At 41.8% G+C, this 21,802-nt stretch overlaps 1 protein-coding gene across 2 annotated transcripts; it reads right to left on the bottom strand.

Moving 5' to 3' along the window:
- Nucleotides 1-4,705: 4,705 nt before the first annotated feature.
- LOC139535370 (uncharacterized) lies at nucleotides 4,706-15,423 on the bottom strand. 2 transcript variants are annotated; one of them, XM_071334712.1, is made up of 12 exons: nucleotides 15,048-15,423; nucleotides 14,152-14,405; nucleotides 13,836-13,878; nucleotides 12,051-12,094; nucleotides 11,885-11,938; nucleotides 11,160-11,196; nucleotides 10,935-10,985; nucleotides 10,579-10,671; nucleotides 10,246-10,454; nucleotides 6,817-8,279; nucleotides 6,546-6,633; nucleotides 4,706-5,859 (listed from the first exon to the last, which is right to left on the bottom strand). In XM_071334712.1, the coding sequence occupies exons 2-12, from the start codon at nucleotides 14,384-14,386 to the stop codon at nucleotides 5,771-5,773; spliced, it is 2,406 nt and encodes an 801-aa protein (XP_071190813.1). In that variant the 5' UTR covers nucleotides 14,387-14,405; nucleotides 15,048-15,423; the 3' UTR covers nucleotides 4,706-5,770. The 2 variants fall into 2 exon arrangements, with proteins under 2 accessions (XP_071190813.1, XP_071190812.1); XM_071334711.1 differs by having other exon boundaries at nucleotides 14,152-14,418; nucleotides 15,048-15,422.
- Nucleotides 15,424-21,802: the final 6,379 nt, after the last annotated feature.

The raw sequence follows: 21,802 nt of genomic DNA, 5'->3' as shown, positions 1-21,802 counted from the left end.
CTATATATATCTTTATTTGGTCGAATTAGTGATAGCTAGTGACGGAGTAAAAAACTGATGGAGTTAGAAAAGTGCTCTCTTTTGCTGACGTGGTTAGCTAATAGATTTACATATTTTGTCTTCCCTGTAAAACATTTTAAAAATCGGACATGTTGGCTTGATTCACAAGATGTGTACCTTTCATATGCTGTATTGGACTTGTTAATGTGTGAAAGTTAAATATTTCTAAAAAACATTTTTTTGAATTTCGCGCTCTGCCTTTTCAGTGGAATGTGGGAGGAGTTCCGCTAGCGGAACGGGGGAGTGAGACAGGTTAAAGCTTGGTCGCAGCATGGTCGCAAGCTTGGGTCTTCCAAATGGACAATGACCCCAAGCATACTTCCAAAGTTGTGGCAAAATGGCTTAAGGACAACAAAGTCAAGGTATTGGAGTGGCAATCACAAAGCCCTGACCTCAGTCCTATAGAGAATTCATGGGCAGAACTGAAAAAGCATGTGCGAGCAAGGAGGCCTACAAACCTGACACCAGCTCTGTCAGGAGGAATGGCCCAAAATTCACCCAACTTATTGTGGGAAGCTTGTGGAAGGCTACTCGAAACGTTTGACCCAAGTTAAACAATTTAAAGGCAATGCTACCAAATACTATTTGAGTGTACGTAAACTTCTGACCCACTGGGATGAAAGAAAGAAAATGTGAAATGTGATGAAAGAAATAAAAGCTGAAATAAATAATTCTCTCTACTATTATTCTGACATTTCACATTCTTAAAACAAAGTGGTGATCCTAACTGACCTAAAACAGGGAATTTTTACTTGGATTAAATGTCAGGAATTGTGAAAAACTGAGTTTAAAAGTAATTGGCTATGGTGTATGTAAACTTCCGACTTCAACTGTATGTAAATGTAATATATATCTTTTTTTATAGAAACAATTTCTAAAATCCAGTTTTTACTTTGTCATTATGGGGTATTGTGTGTAGATTGATGAGGGGGAAAAACAATTTAATACATTTTAGAATAGGACTGTAACCTACCAAAATGTGGAAAAAGTCAAGGGGTCTGAATACTTTCCAAAGGCACTGTATTGAATTGACTATCGTCGCATCTACAATGTAACCACATGGACTTGGATGAAATACCTCATCTAAGTCTGTGGTTCCTCCTTCTGAAAAGACTGTGGCACATCCTCTTCCAGGTCCTAATAATTATAATATGGTTATTATGTGCTAAAAGAGCAAGGATTTCCTTGTTACTAAAACCAATTCTAATGTATAGTTTCACTAGTCATTTAACGCAAGCATTTCAACTGTGGCGTTCACAGTAACAGGGAGACATGCAAATAATTACCAAATCCCATACTTTAATATTGAAATATAATTTACTTTATTCTCAAAATACTTCCACTATTCTGAAAATATTTCCACTTTATTCTCTAAATATTGCCACTTTTTTGAGGCACTATCCATGCAAAAACAATTATACAAGTACCACCACCCATCTGTTTATTCATTTTTTCTCTTCGCTTGGCCCTAATACTCTTGCGTACTTCCAATTTGACATAACTATTGAACATTAAAATGAAATGTGTGTGAGCCTGTGTATTTCGGACTTATTTGTTTCACTAGGCTATTGCATATCGCAGGCAATTATGACCGCAACACAGGAAGAATAGCTTTACGTTACTTCAATGCTCACATGAAAATCTTCCCGCCAGCCCGCCACTAATTGTTACTGGGCAGATTTCTGCTAACAAATCCAAGCCAAATCAATAGAGGCGCAAATCTAGCAACAGACGAGCATCAAGCCAGCAAACCCGGCAATACAAGTGACCAAAAAAAGCAGTATCCAAAATACCAAATATGTCTAAAGACCCCCAAATCATTTGTTTTGCTTTCAAAAGTATTTTTTTAATTTGCACATAAACCAATATTAATGTGATATTTTTTGTTAAACTCAGACCCAGTGACTCAGACTTAAGCACTTGGATCAGTACTCAAGTAATGGGATTCCAGCCATATGGACCCTTGTCTCAACTCGTGTCCATTGGTGACTCGGACTCGAATCAGACTTAGCCATAGGGACTCGTGACTCGACTCAGGCACAGGGGACTTGGCACTTAGCACTAACATCCATCCCCTTGCTCCCACAGGCAGTGGCAAGAAGAAGCCAGTCAAGCGGAACGCGGCAGCTAAGATGTTGTCCAGGCTCCATGATGTTCCTGTGGACCTGAGGAGCAGCCGTGAGACGGAGGCAGAGGACGATACTTTTACCATAGTGAGACATGGGTTGTGTTCATTAAGGCACAAAATAGGTAAATAATTTTACCTATGGTGCTCGTTGATGGCCTCTCTAAGCAAATAGTTTTTCCAAAAAATAATTACTGCTGTGCTCGTCTCTTGATAGGTCGTCATTGTAAATAAGAGTCTGTTCTTAATTGTCTTCCCTGTACATATAAAGGTCAAATAAAAATAAAACATTTGCATGTGTTTGTATGTGAGATTCTGACTCCATCGTACCTATCACTCCCTGACCATAGAGAGCCTTTTATTGTCTATGTTAGTTAGGTCAGGGTGTGACTAGGGTGGGTTATCTAGGTTGTTTTATGTCTATGTTGGCCTGGTATGGTTCCCAAACAGAGGCAGCTGTTTATCGTTGTCTCTGATTGGGGATCATACAGTATATAGGCAGCCATTTCCCCATTGTTTTTTTGTGGGATCTTGTTTTGAGTTAGTGCCTGTGCACCTCTTATGTTACGGTTCGTTGTTTGTTTCTTTTTTTGTTTTGTAAGTTTCACTAAATAAAGATGTGGAACTCAGAGCACAATGCGACTTGGTCCTTTTACTCAAAAAATTATCGTGACAGTACCGTTGTCTCCTCTGTTGGCAGCAGGGGGGAGGCAGAGAAGTGTAAAGGTTTGGGCTGTACATCTGAGGAACATCTGAGGGACTCTGAGGAACTCAGCAGGAGAGACGATACTGCAGCTGAGGAGCCACCCTCTGGGCATACCCAGCTCTAACTAACTGCTCCACGACCCCGCTGAGGGACAGCGCTTCAACGTCAACTATCTCGACATAGGTAAATATCCCCCATTTTACTGGGGTCGGGAGTTTTCCTTTCCATGACCTGATTAGGAAAACTAGGCCCTGGTGCTGTTCCTCATTTATCCATCACCACTCACTACTGCGTTATCTCTATAATTCACTCCTCAGCAATATTCCTTCTAATTTTGTTTCAGCAATGAGCAAATTCCAGGTCTGCTGAGTGCAAACTTGAACGTTGTGAAAATTCTGTGCACCTTTTCGCGTGTGTTTACTTTGAACACTGAGACTGTACCCGCTTTAAGTTACAATTTTAACAGTGGCCATGTACAGCATATGATCAGACCAATAACAGATTAGTTGTTGTATTACTTGTGATGCACAGCTGAGTGAGCATACATTTATTTTACTGGCTGATGGTGCCAGCAACAGATGGTCAGTCTCAGCGGCATGAGAGCAGCAGACTGAAGGTCCGCCTCTCAACATCCCTCTGCTGTCCCTTTCCTCCACTGACACTGACCAAAAAGGGACACAGTCTCCCAGATGATGGCGAAACTTGATTCGTACCGCATTATTTCTGCCTCATGCACAAGTTCATGTTACTCCTATGAACAGAGAAAGTTAAATATTCCTCGCTATTAAAAAAGACCCAGGCTTATCTACAAGACTCACCCGGTCTGTCTTACATGCCTTGTCATTAGTTGGATTATACGGAACTATGTAGTAAGGCCTTTCGAAAAGTAATCGGATAACTATTAAGGTCTACCTTTTACATTTGAATTGTTTAACATCTGAAGTGCAAAATTTTATTTTATGATGATTGGAACTCCATTTTAAACATTGGCTATTGAATTTGTTAATTTTCAGACCTCACAAACCCCACTTTTAAATTGTGTGACAAGATCGCTACTGTGATTAAAATTGGTAATTTTAGGGCGTCGCAAGTTTTAAATAGCTGCAATGTTATCTTGTGTTTTGTGTGTTTGAGTAGCTGGTTACTCTCATAAAACCATGTCCATGGTCCTTAATTAACTTCGGTAACACAACTACTATCATTTTGAATTGATAATATTACATGCCTCAACTGTGGTTGTGTTCATAATGTCTGAAATAGAGCATCAAATTGAGATGGAACTACATATTTACTTCCTGAATTGACTGTCATTTAAATCGAATTCACCCCAACCTTGTTGCTGACTAATCTTTTCTTCATCTTCCGTTATATGCTAATTGTGTAACCTGAACTCAATATTCTCCCATGTTTACTCCCAAGAGTTCAGATACAGATAGTCAAACCATGTTTTTGTATAGGAGGTAAAGTAAGGATAATTTTGGTAGTAAGTGTATCTAAAGTAAACTGGCCATAGTAGGCTATCTACCTATAAGGGATTGCTGCTACATCTCCTGATGATGATTATGATATGATTAGCAGAGAAGTTTAGCTGAAATTGACATAGCCCAATGTGTGTGATGTTGTGGAATGTGTTGCCCAAATACAAAGTAGAATTGGAACTGAAATGTTGCCTATTATCATGTCCCTATGGCGGCTATAAACTGTTTGATTTGTTCCTGTTTTAATTAAATTAATTAAATTAAATATTTGTGCTATTTCAGTGCAGGTTGATGTTAATTGAAGTCACTTAACATTCATATAATGATCATCTTAAATGTGTTTAAATTATCTTTATTAACATCCAATAAATAAATACCAACTTTCACAAAGCCACAGCAATAGTATCTTATGTACAGTACATCTGTCAAGGCTCAGGAGAAGACCTAGACGCAGACAGTTTCGAAGTAACAAACGTCTATTACAATAACAGAGAGGCAGGCAAACGACAGGTCAAGGGCAGGCAGAGGTCAGTAATCCAGAGCAAAGTCTAAAAGGTACAGAACGGCAGGCAGGCTCAGGGCCGGCAGAGGTCAGTAATCCTCGGTGGTGTGACAAGGTACAGAACGACAGGCTGGGTCGAGGCAGGCAGAACGGTCAAAAACCGGGAAAGCTAGAAAACAGGAACTAGAGACAGACGGGAAAACACGCTGGTAGGCTTGACAAAACAAAACAAACTGGATACAGACAGAGAGCACAGGTATAAATACACTAGGGATAATGAGGAAGATGGGCGACACCTGGAGGGGGGTTAAGACAAGCACAAAGACGGGTGAAACAGATCAGGGTGTGACAACATCGATTTAATGATTGTCACCAAAAGGAACACTATACATGGAGATAGGACAATCTCTCCACAATTAAACAGTATGTGTGGACTATACCTCCAGGGCAATGCTTTCTCTCAAATTACGCAACTCTGTCTGCACTCAGTCAAAGGACTGGTGTCGCATAGGAGTGGCAGCATTCAGAATGCACCGACTGATCCCACCTGATTCATAATGTCATTGACGCTAACATGAACAGAGAGCCAAATCTCTTCATACTTCATAATCAAACAATCAGTATCTGTTGAATATTCCTACAGTGGATGAACATGTGTTCTGTGTGACTCATACAAATAATACTCAGAGTTCCCCGAGTCTAGTTCCCAGAGGGCCTTGGTCAAGTTCCTGCCCGACCACAACGCCCTGGTAGGTATTTAACATATCACCTAACCACATCGTATGATATAGCAATCTGATGCCCGACTGCACAGTCGATGACATGGCACGCGACCACTGGTTGACGCAATGCGATGCCTGCGCGTCGAGTCAGGCAGGAACTCAACCGTTATTGGCCTGTCAGCTCTTGTCTCTGTCAGTGGAGTAGACGTCTTCATCAGCGTAGCCACTACTGTCCGACTGCATGCTGTCCCCTCGAACCACCAGACCTACACAGCGACAAAGACACTGACACTGTCAGGTCTACACAGAGAGAAACACAACCACCCTCCTACTCCCAGGCCTGCATACTGTACAGGCAGATAAACACACAGTCAGGTCGAACGCGGGTTTAGTTACACAGTCATACTCATGTCACTTAACCCTTGAACCACCACCAGGCCTACAACATACACACACAGATGGACACACAGTTATATTCTATTCGTGGATTTAACACGTCAGGCCTGCAGTACAGTACTTCCCAGAATAAAACATGCAAGGTTGGCCAGAAATCAGCCCGCACTTCACTCAACATTTCCAGTTAGCTGACAAATCTTAAAGAACAAGAACGTAAGAAAAGGTGTGAGAACAAGTGGTGAACGCACCCCTTTCTTCACACACACATGCATGCACAGATGCACACAGCGACTCATTCACAGCTAACATGATGACAGCACTGCCCATTTGAGGAACAGTATCAACCACATTCACTTTCAAACTGTAAATTGAAACGGTTGTGTGTTCCTGTGAAATTAAACAGAAGTCACATTCGGCACATTGGCTGCTCCGAATCGCGGTAGTCAGTCACCGTTCACTAAACAACTACTTTGGTAGCAAGCAGATTGTACACTGTTAATATCACTCGGTTCAGCTGAATATGACCATGATGTGTCAATCAAGACTATGAACTCACCTGTGTTTTGATTGACAGTAGACAGTGACAAAGATGCTGACCGTACGGTTTCTTGCTGTCCAAAGTCTTCCTCCCCTGCACTATGTACCTGTTGTTAAACAAAATTGGAAAACAGGTGGTCAGGAAAACTCCTGGCTCCAAGTATATGTCAGGCAGCCATGGGTGGATAGGTAGTCGACTACGCCACCTAGATGTGTCAATAAGCCCTAGGAAGTCAGACTGGAGTAGATTGTGCCATATAGGTTAAATCCCCAAAAATTCTGTCATTTACCTCCTCTAGCTCAAAGGAGTTGGCCTGTTGAAGACTGTGGGAGGCCTCCCCTTGGACCTGGATTGGTGTCGGTTTCAGAGGACTCAGGCACCACTTGTTCTCCCATACACCTGGATAATACTGGGCTGCTGTAGGCACCTCAGTGGTACCACCACTGGGAGTGAGAACCATCTCCGGTGTGTCTGCAGAACTAAAACTACAAGCCACATCAGTTACAGTGATTAGACAAGGGGACGTCTTTCCACTAGGGAGCTTTATGGGCACGAACGTTGACTCCACCAGTGTCCCAGTTTCTCCCAAACGGGAGTCCCCCTCGGGCTCAGCCTTTGGAATGGGAGTTATGACAACCTTTAAACTCTTGGCTGAGTTATTGGTAGTCAAACACTTCTCCTCCCTGGGTTCGTGTAGTGTGTCTGATGTGGTGAAGGACCGGTCAGATCTGACATTCTCACAGGACACAACAGACGACAAAAGGTTCGCCATCTGCGTGTTATTATTCCACTGTTGTAGTTGACTGCTGTAGAGTGCCTGGTGCACACTCTCAACGACCTGAGGACATATGACGTCATGGGTAACCTTGGCAACCGGTGGTGCCACCACCGCTGCCCAGTCTGTGGGATGAATTGTGTTTTGAGTTTCTCCAACCTCACAGGTAGGACTTGGCGTGGTAAGGCAAAAGTCCAGCTTCGTTCTACTACTGGGTTCTCGCTGACCTGATTCTGAAAGTGATGATGCTCGAAGATTTGGAATTCCGTCGGTGTCTCTCTCTAAATCAGCCCCGTCCCCATCTGATGACAATCCCTGGTCCAACCCCTTGCCTCTGACTGTGTCTCCATGTCCCTGTGTCTCTGTCGCTCTGTCCTTGACCAGATGTGGCTCCACAGAACTAATCAAACTACTATGCCCTGTGTCCATATCCTGTACATCTGATAACAAACCCTGCTCCATCTCCTTGTCACTGACTGTGTCTATGTGTCCTTGTGCCTCTGTCTCTCTATCCTTCACCATAGTACTCGTGTCCACAGCAGCACTCGTCCCATTACTGTCCCCTGTATCCTGATTATCCTCCTCCGTGTCTCTGGATACAGCCTCTGCCTTGGCATTCTCCAGGACCAGTCCCACCAAGTCAGGCAGGCTGCTTCTCTTCTTGGGGGACAACCCAGACCCAGGTCCGAAAGAAAATCCCAGACCGTGGCAGGCAGAGTTCGAGCCTGGCTGGGTGGAACCACCAGAGCTAGTATACAGGCACATCTTAGAAACCGTGTCCTTGAGTCGCTCCACTGGAGACCTCGGTTCGCTGCGAACGCTTCCCATGCAGCGCCGTCCAGTCTGCTTGTCGGCGGTGGGGGAGAAGCTGAGCTCGGGAGGGGAGAGCTTCTGAAGGGGCATGCGGGACACATGGGAGTAGAGGGAGTAGAAGGCATTGGCCATGGCTGTTAGCACCTCTACCTGCCTGAAACGACCTGCAGGGGGGAAGGTACGTTCATCAGGACAATTGAAAGAGAAAACAACAATTTGTTTTGAATGTTCTGGCTGCCTAACGCACAGGACAATGAGAGATGCATTAACGTTTTTTGTTCATAGCAGACGGAGTATGATGCATTTATTGTATGTTAGTGTCGTGTCTTTGGCATCATTAAACTGAAGACGTATTTATCAAATAACTCTCTGTAATTATTATTACGCGATTAAACTGATTAATCATGTAACTGTAATTAACTAGGAAGTCGGGGCACCAAGGAAAATATTCAGATTATAAAGTTATAATTTTCCTAATATAACTTTCAGATATTTGAATATCTGATCACTTAGTCTTCGATTTAATGAATTATTTACCCCATGTTAGTCTCATTCCAAACGTCGTAAATTGTTGGTTATCTGCACGAACCCAGTCTTCACTATGAGTCATCCATACATCAATTGTCTTAAATCATTTATTTACTAAGTAATTCACAGAAATGCATAAACAAACAGTAGATAGTTGCAAGGAAATGATAACGGAGTGGGATAAACCAGTATCGCGGCTTGGTGGACAAAAAGGGAAGTGGGGGTCAACTGAGATGAGACACTACAAAGTTGATAATTATAACAATTGAAATACTAATCCTTTGCACATGAACGCTCACTCATTCGGGAATAATTGCAATCAATATATATATTTACGCTCAGTGTGTCGTCGGGATCTCTGTTGAAAAGTTTGTTTCTTTTGGAGTCTGTCCGCCCTCTCTCGTGGTTAGAATGGATAGTTCAGAGTGACATTCATTCATGTCGTAATAGAATAGATGTTTCGGCGGTTGTCAGTCTTCGCGTTCAATGATACCGAATTCCTAGCTGCAGACTAGTAATTAATATCAAAGACTTGTTCTTATTCTGTCGGTATCGATAGTCTAAGAGTTTAACCACGTGGTATGGTTAAAAGATTCAGCCATCTACTCAAACCTTAGCTTATACTCAGGTTTATGGTCTCCTATCAAACCTTGGCCCTCTCGTTATCGAGGAAAGCTGGTCTGGTGATAGAAAACCCGGGTGGGGGTTTTATTCGGAAGAGCAGAAAAGGGCCTGTCCCAGGACGCAAGACCATAACTGTGCTCATGGGCGGTCCTCTGATTTAGTTAAACTCCAAAGGGAATTGGAGTTTCCTTCATTAAATAGTCCAAAATCACATTACACAATTTCACAAACAGTATCATCCTCACTCATTCATCTTATACAACAATTAGATGTAAGCCTCATAACTGAGGCTATTATATAAACAGCGTTATGGTAATGCAGCCGTATTGTCTCCCATGAGTTTCACAAAATTGTACCAACGGACCAGTTCGTAGCTGGATTCTTCACTGATCTTTTATACCTTCTCCAGAACATAAATCTTGTTCGAACCTCAAGTTCTGTGAGGTGGAAGAAATTCCTTTGTTCTCTCTATGAAACTCACTCTCTCTATACTGTGGCCATGAGGAGATAATCTCCTCCAGGAATTTACAACCTGAGGTAGCAGCAGCCTGAGTGTAGGAGACAGAGAGAGGGGGATGGTGCTCGCTGTACCCAAAGAGGGCAACGTCATGACATTAGGATGATTGGTGGAGAAACATACTATACTGACAGTGCTATGTAAATGTAGACCGAGTCATATAGACACTGTCTGTGGATATAGGTGTCTATTTAGAGATAAAGCTCTTTAAACCATTTGAACTGCATAAAAAGTGCTGCATAACTAAAGTTATTATGTAAATGAAAGTTGACTCATGTACAGAGACTCTCTATACCTGGTTGTGTTGTGGGTGGGTGTTTATGACAATGATGATCATTACCACAGTAATGTGTGGGATTCCGACACATTGGTGTGTGGGATTCCGACAATGGTGTGTGTACGTGGTGTGTGTGCGTGCGTGCGTGCGTTTGTGTGTGTGCGTGCATGCGTTCGTGTCTTACTGGCCAGAGAGAGTCCTGGGTCCTCCTGTCGGAGGCGGTTCAGTTGGGACTGGAGGAAGAGGCGGAAGTTGATACCGTGAAGCTGGGAGGGGAAGTTGAGGAAACGGGTGGGGATGCGGTCTGTAACCTCAGGCACGTCACATCCGAACCCCAACTCGTACAGAGTCTCCTCTGCATCCTCTGCACACAGTTTCAGCACCTCAGACACACTGGGGTGTGTGTGTGTGTAGGTGAGTGGTGGGGATGGAGAGATAGAGGGAGATAGAGATGTCCTGACAGATTTTATATACTATATGACTGACATAAGGTTGATAGTGGTTGGTCCTAACACACCTTGATGCCTTACTGGTGCTGTTGGAGAAGCCACTGGAGGCAATACTGTAACCGAGGTGGAGTAAGGGCAGAGCCAGCCTCTGACGGGGAGTACTGCAGGAACAAAGACATGAGATCAACATGCGACAGGTGAAAAATAAGCAATGAAACAACTTCAAAAAACAAACCAGAATTATTATAGTAACAGTGTAATAATGGTTGAAGCATGCCTGTATTCAACAGATATCATATGTTAATGTAACCGTATTTAATGTACTAGTAGCTGGGAAAATGCATCAGGAGGGATAGTCGAAATAAACTCTAGAATATAAATATAGCTTGCCATATGTCATAGTTTGTGGGTTGCTCTAACTGACCTGGTGGTGACTCCACCTCTGTGAAGATGTTCGGGTGGCGGAAGCAGCACCCTACACAGGCACCAGTCAGCAGGCACCACCGTGGGAAGATAAAAGCAGGTCAAGCTCAAGTCATGTCAACCAGACTTGACAAATCTAAACCTCCCTCTGAATAGGAAGGAATTTGGGGCATAATTTCTGTCATGAAACCACACATTCTTCATGTTTATATTCCATTTATCTTACCTCAGTTCTGAGACTCCTTCGACATTTAATGCTGTAGCTGTAAAACATAAAAGTTTGAGTGAAAACAGAACACTGTGTGTGTGTTTGTGTGTGCGAGCGTGCGTGCGCATTTGCATTCATGCTTATGTGTGTGCGTAATCCTCCCAGATCTCTGTGACATTTGGCCCTTTGTGTTGTGAGGCTCCAGTGAGTGGTGGCTCCTCTTTTTGCAAACATGCTATTATTATTTGCTTTGTATATTGGGCCAATCTTAGGGAGAGTTTCCGTCAGTCAGCAGCTAAATCACACGCACCAGGATGTCAGTCGCTCATGGAAGAGGTGAAGGCTTAAGGTTTGATGCTACAATGAGTACATGTTCCTGGTGTACTATCAGTGGAGAAGCAGTCCTTAGACATGAGGACGGGGTATGTCACCAACATGTACAGACTTCTACTCTGAATTTAAATGGAAAATGTAAAAAATGAAAGCGTCCACTATTCAAACCGGTATAATAAATGGATTAAAGGCCTATGTTCTTTAAACATATTCAGTAATGGAAAACGAGTTTGAATAGGAATAGCAAAAACAAAGAGGAAGGCGCTCACTCAGAGGCAGGAACAAAGATGAAAATAACCTTTTCCAAAACATCCATGATGCTCTCCTACGTTTCCTACAAAGCTAGTTCCTGCTTTGATTATTTACTATGGTATGCGTGTCATTGGGTTTATGTTCTCTTTCATCCTCACCATCGGCACCCAGACTCAGGTCATCTTCAAAACTGTTCGCTTTCAGCAGAGACTCTGGAAGAGGAGAATAAATGTAAAAAAAATAGGAAGAGGAGAGACTATAATCAGTGTTTTATGCCGACCAGTCGGTAGATTGCAGTGACGGTGGCTTTCTTGTCAGACTTACCAACAGTCAGATGATTGCTAGAGTTCTCTGCGCCTGTCTTCAGCCTATTAAAAATATATAACGTACACCAAAACAACATTTTAGGATTCTGTATGGAGGAATGTGTAAGCGTGTGAACTGGCGGCAGAGAAGTCAGACGCGGGAGAGAAATAACTGTGTTTCCAACGACGCAGTTTATTTACAAAAAAAACACCGGAAAACATAATAAAAATCAATGGGTAACATAACCCGACGCACACCAGTACAGACGTACACATACACTTACAATAAACAATCACCGACAAGGACATGAGGGGGAACAGAGGGTTAAATACACAACATGTAATTGATGGGATTGGAACCAGGTGTGATGGAAGAATAGACAAAACCAATGGAAAATGAAAAATGGATCAGCGATCGCTAGAAGGTCGGTGACGTCGACCGCCCGAACAAGGAGAGGGACCAATTTCGGCAGAAGTCGTGGCAAAATGGTCTAAGATCACTCCAAATGTGTTCTCCAACTCATAAAACTAAAAATAAATGTTTTGAAAAAGGCTCAGGGCCGATATCTTCGCAAGGTCAATCATTTTGGAGGACTTGTTCAACAAAACCTCTTTCTCTGAGCAATTGTATTAGTATAAAATAATATCCCACTTTTTTTGACCATACTATATAAAATAACAATTTGGTGTGTGCTTCTATTTGTCCTATTTCACACAAGTACATGTGTGTATTAATACACATGTGAATTAGAAATTTGTTTTCCTGCATATCCCAACTCTTCCTGAGATACTCTTGGAGAGTGGGGTCACAGCCAGGGTCTGCCATAATCAACGGTGACCCTGGAGCAATTAGGGTTAAGTGCCCTATTTCTTTTACAGATTATTTTGACAGAAGTTCACTTTGTCGGCCCGTTACTGGCCCGATGCTCTAACCGCTAGGCTACCTGCCGTCCTATATATCTATTTTATACAGTCATTTTTAGCTCATCTTTATCAAGGGTGTCAATTTCGCACACCACAGTGTACTATACAGCTCTGGATCAAACCTATAGGCATCATCTCTAGCTAGCTATCCTCCCAGTCTGTTCAGTAAAGCTGAACAGCTTTTAAAAGTCGGTTCACTTCCTACATAGGAGATGCTCTCAGGCTGAGTGGTTAGCAGTCAGATTGTCAAGTCACGTTAACCACAGATGTTTTAAGAACGCCTCAACATTTCTTATCTGACATTATTTTAAATCAGATTCTATAAAACCCACAAAATAGCCTGATCATCCAAGTTCACACACCAGTTTAGCCACATTTTCAGACTCAACTTGATCAGCCAAGTTAGCCATGATCATTAGTAATACATGTGTAATTGCACAATAGTAAAGCTTGCATCCAGTGATGGAACAATTGCTTTTCTGTGCTTACATGACTATAATTTTCTGGTCAACACATAACTGGAGGAATCAACAGAACAAACCGTACTTTTGTACCATTTCCTATGATGCAAACTTGGGACTATAAACGCCAAAATAATTCAAATAGAATGTCCTCTAGTATAAACAGTGCCAAACTAGTTCTAGAACCAAGGTGTTTTGGAACAAGAATCCACTTTGGGCATTGCCATTGACCTGTATCCATATTCTAAACAGAATTCACGTCTGTAACATTTCCCCAAACGGTGGGTGGTTTACCTAGACAATTTATTTGTATTGTTTAACTTACCAGTTGCCACTGGCTGACACATCATCCTATTACGAGTCTGTCTTGTAAATGTAATTTCAAAGTCAAACCTTGCACGGAATGTTCACTCACTCACCCACAGCCCAGAAGCCAGCTCTCAATCTTTCCTGCGGAGCATCCTGTGGAAACAGTGGACATAGAACAGTCTGGGTGAGCATTCAGCATTCAGAAAATTCAAACTTCTTACACTGTTTCTTTCTGTGCTTTGTCGCAAAGATGTGTGATGCATCATGATGTGGCCAACCGCCCACATATGAGTTATAAATATACCAGACTAAGCAGAGTTTTAACCCCCTGCATGTTGTTTTCTTTATCACACAGATATCTTACAGTAATAAATCAATGTCACTCAAATGTAAATTCTTAATCAAGCTACCAAAATGAGAACTGACCATCTGAGAAGACGTCATCCTCTGATGCAGACTGGTGTTGATCAGAGGGGTGGGTGTACGGTGGTCCATGTGGGGCAGAAGGATGGGTATATCCTGGCCGTTGTAGGGTAGATGGGTGGGCAGAGGGGTGGATGTATGGTCCTGGTACCTGTGGATCTAGTTCTTCCAGGGTTAGCCACTGTCGACTGGTCTGGACCCAGGCCTGACGCCTGGTCGTAGAAGACGGGCTCTCCATCAGACCGCTCACCTATTCACTCAACAGCTCACCTATGCATTGAATAGCCTACTTCAATAATTATCAACTGGGAGAACCTAAATCATGAAGTAAGTGCTATATCATCAGTAGGTTTATATAGACACAATACTTCCAAACCAGGACCATCCAAATGATAGTTTCAGTGAAACTACAGTTGCCTACAGGGCATGCCATGCAGGAACAGATAACCCCCTGATTTATAATCTAGTACATCTGGTTGGAATAGCAAATTATTACATTATTGAAATGAACAGCTGTAATTTGAAACGAATTCACACCATAAGTAGATAATCATCATAATAGTCACAAACTCACAAAATACTTGCAATTATGTTAATGTTGTGCTGAAAAATCATAGCCTTACATGACAATCACATTAGAAGTTCCCTCTTAGAAAAATTAAGTTATTATATTATATAGCCTAGCAAATGCCAATATTTGTAGAAAGCTTTTCAGTGCACATAATTACTCATGTCAAATGTGATCAAACTTTATTTCACTGCTCAAGCAAAAACAAGGACATATATAGAAAACATGGCTGAAAATCCAAACGCATGCAGATGCTGATACCAAAGTAGGCCTACAGTATTCTATTTCAAGGACTAATGTAGAGACAAGCAAATGTTCATTTCAAGCCTACCTTCACTGGCGCACCGCAGGTTTCAATTCTGGTTTCTCCCACTGCGCTCACCAGTCTCGCCTCGCATCTTATTATCAGAATAGCACTGCATGACGTTACATCATCCAGGTTTTCTTCAGTTTTTCTCATGACAATTTACTTAAACTGTTTATCAAGTACAAATGTTGAGACTATCAACGCATTGCCTAGGCTACATGTTCGCGCCTGTCTCGTTCAACTGTCTCTTTAGGCGCAAATACAAAGAAGATAAAAAAAAAAAGGAAGTGTGGCTTCAACTGAAAGAAATTAACATTGCGACACATCCTCCCGGCAGTAACAGAAGCAGACACAGACACACTGTAGAATAGCTAGTCTAAAGAAGAAGAGTTGACGGTAGCCCTCTTTATACCTGCTGGTGCTATGCGCCCTGATATTTTCGTAGCAGGTTCAGGAGAATTTACGCCGCAGGTTAGGATAATTAGGTTAAGGAAAGGGTTAACTAAAACGGGGGGGGAATTGTTTACTTTTGAGGTCAATTTGACAAAAGCTGTATCATCTAAACATGACCCTCGAAGTTGGAGAGACACAGACAGTTGCCCAACCTGGTCTCAGTGCATTTTGTATTCTGGATGTAAATCCGAGACACTGTTAATTATGATATGTTATGTTTCGTTTGGTATGCATTAATTTGTGGATATCCATCACCCATTCGTATGATACGTTACAAATTAGTTTTCGTATTATATGTTACGAATTTAGAAAGTATATAATATGGTACGAATTAGGCAAACGTTTGAAATGTTACGAATTCTAGCTAGGTGGCCAGCTGGCTAGCGTTAGCTAGGCTAGGGGTTAGGATTAGGGGAAGGGTTAGCTAAAATGGTTAGGGTCAGGGGAAATGTTAGCTAGCATGCTAAGTAGTTGAAAAGTTACTAATTTGCTAAAATGCTAAACGTGTCCGTGATGAGATTTGAACTCTGGAACCTTCAGGTTGCTAGACTTAAAGTTATAGGCCCACCCATCCACCCAAAACAAGTAACCATCTGTCTTATCTAACCATGCCAAATGTAACATAGCAAACAAAGTTTTGTGATTTACGTTTACTATGCTACGTCTAGTCTATGAGACCAGGCTGGACAGACAGACACCAGACCACAGGCTCTCCGTCCAGTGTGGGCCAAGGCTGAGCAGTCAGTGCAAACAGGTTATCTATTATTTATCCCTTCAATTCCTTTACGTTCCTCACAACTAAGCAAAATTGATTTTTATTATAATAAATCCCTTTAATAACAGCAATATTTTGATGATCCTGAAACAAGACTGAAATCTGAGTTAGGCCGATGCTACTGGAGCCATAATCTTATGAAAGTTGTATTTATTACATTTTTTTACATTAAAATCATTGCCTGCAGTAGGGTTAGACATGCAGTACCAGTCATAAGTGTAGACACACCTACTCATTCCGGGGTTTTTCTTTATTTTTACTATTTTGTACATTGTAGAATAATAGTGAAGACGTCAAAACTATGAAATAACACATGAAATAATTTAGTAACCAAAAAGTGTTAAACATATCAAAATCTATTTTACATCTGAGATTCTTCAAAGTAGCCACCCTTTGCCTTGATGACAGCTTTGCACACTTGTTAAAAGTTAATTTGTGAAATTTCTTTCCATCTTAATGCGTTTGAGCCAATCAGTTGTGTTGCGACAAGGTAGGGGTGGTATACAGAAGATAGCCCTATTTGGTAAAATACCAAGTCTATATTATGGCAAGAACAGCTCAAATAAGCAAAGAGAAATGACAGTCCATCATTACTTTTAAGACATGAAGGTCAGTCAATACGGAAAATTTCAAATTTCTTCAAGTGGCTTTCCACCTGGCTACCCCTACCCCGGTCAACAGCACTGCACCCCCCGCAGCAACTCGCCCAAGCCTTCCCCATTTCTCCTTCTCCCAAATCCAGTCAGCTGATTTTCTGAAAGAGCTGCAAACTCTGGACCCCTACAAATCAGCCAGGCTAGACAATCTGGACACTTTCTTTCTAAAATGATCTGCCGAAATTGTTGCAACCCCTAATACTAGCCTGTTCAACCTCTCTTTCGTGTCGTCTGAGAATCCCAAAGATTGGAAAGCAGCTGCGGTCATCCCCCTCTTCAAAGGGGGGGACACTCTTGACCCAAACTGCTACAGACCTATATCTATCCTACCCTGCCTTTCTAAGGTCTTCGAAAAGCCAAGTCAACAAACAGATTACCGACCATTTCGAATCCCACCGCACCTTCTCCGCTATGCAATCTGGTTTCAGAGCTGGTCATGGGTGCACCTCAGCCACACTCAAGGTCCTAAACGATATCTTAACCGCCATCGATCAGAAACAATACTGTGCAGCCGTATTCATTGACCTGGCCAAGGCTTTCGACTCTGTCAATCACCACATCCTCATCGGCAGACTCGATAGCCTTGGTTTCTCAAATGATTGCCTCGCCTGGTTCACCAACTTCTCTGATAGAATTCAGTGTGAAATCGGAGGGCCTGTTGTCCGGGCCTCTGGCAGTCTCTATGGGGGTGCCACAGAGTTCAATTCTTGGGCCGACTCTCTTCTCTGTATACATCAATGATGTCGCTCTTGCTGCTGGTTAGTCTCTGATCCACCTCTACGCAGACGACACCATTCTGTATACTTCCGGCCCTTCTTTAGACACTGTGTTAACAACCCTCCAGACGAGCTTCAATGCCATACAACTCTCCTTCCGTGGCCTCCAACTGGTCTTAAATACAAGTAAAACTAAATGCATGCTCTTCAACCGATCGCTGCCTGCACCTGCCCTCCCGTTCAGCATCACTACTCTGGATGGTTCTGACTTAGAATATGTGGACAACTACAAATACCTAGGTGTCTGGTTAGACTGTAAACTCTCCTTCCAGACTCACATCAAACATCTCCAATCCAAAGTTAAATCTAGAATTGGCTTCCTATTTCGCAACAAAGCATCCTTCACTCATGCAGCCAAACATACCCTCGTAAAACTGACCATCCTACCGATCCTCGACTTCGGCGATGTCATTAACAAAATAGCCTCCAATACAGTACTCAATAAATTGGATGCAGTCTATCACAGTGCAATTCGTTTTGTCACCAAAGCCCCATATACTACCCACCACTGCGACCTGTACGCTCTCTTTGGCTGGCCCTCGCTTCATACTCGTCGCCAAACCCACTGGATCCAGGTCATCTACAAGACACTGCTAGGTAAAGTTCCCCCTTATCTCAGCTCGCTGGTCACCATAGCAGCACCCACCTGTAGCACGCGCTCCTGCAGGTATATCTCTCTGGTCACCCCCAAAGCCAATTCCTGTTGGCCGCCTCTCCTTCCAGTTCTCTGCTGCCAATGACTGGAACGAACTACAAAAGTCTCTGAAACTGGAAACACTTATCTCCCTCACTAGCTTTAAGCACCAGCTGTCAGAGCAGCTCACAGATTACTGCACCTGTACATAGCCCATCTATAATTTAGCCCAAACAACTACCTCTTCCCCTACTGTATTTATTTATTTTGCTCTTTTGCACCCCATTATTTCTATTTCTACTTTGCACATTCTTCCACTGCAAATCTACCATTCCAGTGTTTTACTTGCTATATTGTATTTACTTCGCCACCATGGCTTTGTTTTGCCTTTACCTCCCTTATCTCACCTCATTTGCTCACATTGTATATAGACTTATTTTTCTACTGTATTATACGTATGTTTGTTTTACTCCATGTGTAATTCTGTGTTGTTGTATGTGTCGAACTGCTTTGCTTTATCTTGGCCAGGTCGCAATTGTAAATGAGAACTTGTTCTCAACTTGCCTACCTTGTTAAATAAATGTGAGAGAAAAAAAAATGAAATAAATAAGTGCAGTCACAAAAACAATCAAGTGCTATGATAAAACTGGCTCTCATGAGGACCGCCACAGGAAAGGAAGACCCAGAGTTAAAATCAAATCAATTGTGTTTGTCACATGCGCCGAATATAACAGTGAAATGCTTACTTACAAGCTCTTAACCAACAATGCAGCTAAGAAAATACCTTTAAAAAGTAAGAAATTGAAGTAACAAATAATTAAAGAGATGGTAGCAGCAACATTATCTACGAAATAAGTTACAAACAATGCAAAAAAAATAAAAGAAATAGCACAGTTGGTTAAGAGCCTATAAAACGGCAACCATCCTCTCCGGCGCCATTCTGTACAGATGATCTGTGTACTGTGTATCCAAGCAAACTATGGAACATTCTAATTCATCATAAACCCAGATTTTAGTCTGTAACCTATGCCTATCTTAACATCTGGCACATAACAACAGCACAATTGCCAGAAAATAGCCTAACATTTCTTGCTCAGAGATTTCAAAATCCTCTCTCCAACTTTTATCACTCAAACTCTCCTTTCTGATTTATCTATAGTTATGCAAATGCGCAAAGGGGATTTATTTACAATTATAAACCTGGTTCGAGCCCTGAAAGCCATGGTATATCAGACCATATACCACCGGTATGACAAAACATGACTTTTTACTGTTCTAATTACGTTGGTAACCGGTATATAATAGCAATAAGGCATCACATGGAAGAACTCTCTGGTAGCCTATTCCCTACATAATGCACTACTTTTGACCAAAAGAAGTGCACTATGTAGGGAATAGGGTGCCATTTTGGACACCAATCTGAAATCCTAATTTGATATATTTTTGTTGTTGTTGCCATTTATGATTAATTATAGGTATACATTCAAGCTATCATGCTTTGATAAGTTTACTATCATAGCAAAACATGGTCTGAGGTTTGAACTAGGTCCCTTAGTTCCAGTGAAGGGAAATCTTAACGCTACGGAATACAATGACATTCTCGATGATTGTGTACTTCCAACTTTGTGGTAAGTTTGGAGAAGGGCCTTTCCTGTTTTAGCATGACAATTCCCCCGTGCACAAAGCAAGGTCCGTACAGACATGGTTTGTTGATCGGCGTGGAAGAACTTGACTGGCCTGCACAGAGCCCTGACCTCAATCCCATCAAACACCTTTGGGATGAATTGGAATGCCGACTGCGAGCCATCCCTATTTGCCCAACATCAGTGCACGACCTCACTAATGCTCTTGGGGCCGAATGGAAGCAAGTCCCCGCAGCAATGTTCCAATAGGGGAAAGCCTTCCCAGAAGAGTGTAGGCTGTTATATCAGCAAAAGGGGGACCAACTCTATATTAATGCCCTTGATTTTGGAATGAGATGTTTGACGAAAAGGTGTCCATATACTTTTGGTCATGTAGTGTAACGTAGGCTAACGTGATTAGCATGAGGTTGTAAGTAACAAACCCAAAAATCCCAGGATATAGACATATCTGATATGGGCAGAAAGCTTAAATTCTTGTTCATCTAACTGCACTGTCCAATTTACAGTAGCTAATACATTATTACAATAATGCCATGCTATTGTTTGAGGAGAGTGCACAATTATGAACTTGATCATGTATTAATAAACCAATTAGGCACCTTTGGGCAGTCTTGATACAACATTATATAATGGTACATTGGATCAGTCTAAAACTTTTCACATATACTGCTGCCATCTAGTGGCCAAAATCTAAATTGCGCCTGGGCTGGAATACATTATTGCCTTTTTCTTGCATTTCAAGAAATAGTATTAATTTTTACCAGATCTAATGTGTTATATTCTCCTACATTCATTTTAGATTTCCACAAACTTCAAAGTGTTTCCTTTCAAATGATATCAAGAACATGCATATCCTTGCTTCAGGTCCTGAGCTACAGACAGTTAGATTTGGGTATGTCATTTTAGGCGAAAATTGAAAAAAAGGGTTGGATCCGTGATTTTTATTAAAAAACCTGTTTTGGTGGGATAGCGTTTTGGCCTGTCTGGTGTCATCCCCAGGAGGTAAATTGGTTAATAGACATACCAATAAGAAAGAGTTACAAACCTCTTTGTCAATAATAGTTTGTTTTCAGTTTTCCCCTCCTCGCTCAGACCACCACGACAGTCCAAGCTAAATTCTTGCTTGAGAAATTGCTCTTTGCTAAGAATCTACTGTATTTTTGTTTCTTTTTTGTCACTTTTTAATTGTTACACAAATTATTTGATATTGAGATGATGGCTGCATTGGACCTTTTATATTGAATATGTCCTGTTGGGGCTTGAGGTTTAGATCAACTACAAGTTGTATGGGAAATGTATTTCAAGTGTTTTACAGTATTTGGTTGTCAACTCCTATCCTTCCTAGCAATTGTTAATCGTTTCTTTTCATTGGCCAACAAGTGCCCTTTACTTGGTTTTGTATTTGTGAATATTATTATTACTAATGCCAACAGCTGGATTAAAATGAATACAAAATATGTATGATCTATTCTTTGTGATACAAGTTGATTCTTTCACTGTTATGTCTGTAATGCTTTCTCCCCGCTGGCAGTCACTGAGTTTGAGGTGCCTAAGGAGCTCCTTTAACTTGACCCCCAAAAAACATCTGGGTCAGATGGTTTAGACCCTTTCTTCGGTCCACCGGCTGAGATCCTCTTTTTTTATTTCACCTTTATTTAACCAGGTAGGCCAGTTGAGAACAAGTTCTCAGTTACAACTGCGACCTGGCCAAGATAAAGCATAGCAGTGTGACAAAAACAACAACACAGAGTTACGCATAAACAAACAGTCAATAACACAAAATAAAATAAAAATAGAAAGATCTATGTACAGTGTGTGCAAATGTAGAAGAGTAGGAAGGTA

The sequence above is a fragment of the Salvelinus alpinus genome, chromosome 12 (assembly GCF_045679555.1).
Source record: "Salvelinus alpinus chromosome 12, SLU_Salpinus.1, whole genome shotgun sequence".
Taxonomy (NCBI): Eukaryota; Metazoa; Chordata; class Actinopteri; order Salmoniformes; family Salmonidae; genus Salvelinus; species Salvelinus alpinus.
Note: the sequence above shows the minus strand (reverse complement) of the source record. Positions and strands in the feature narration are given on the sequence as shown.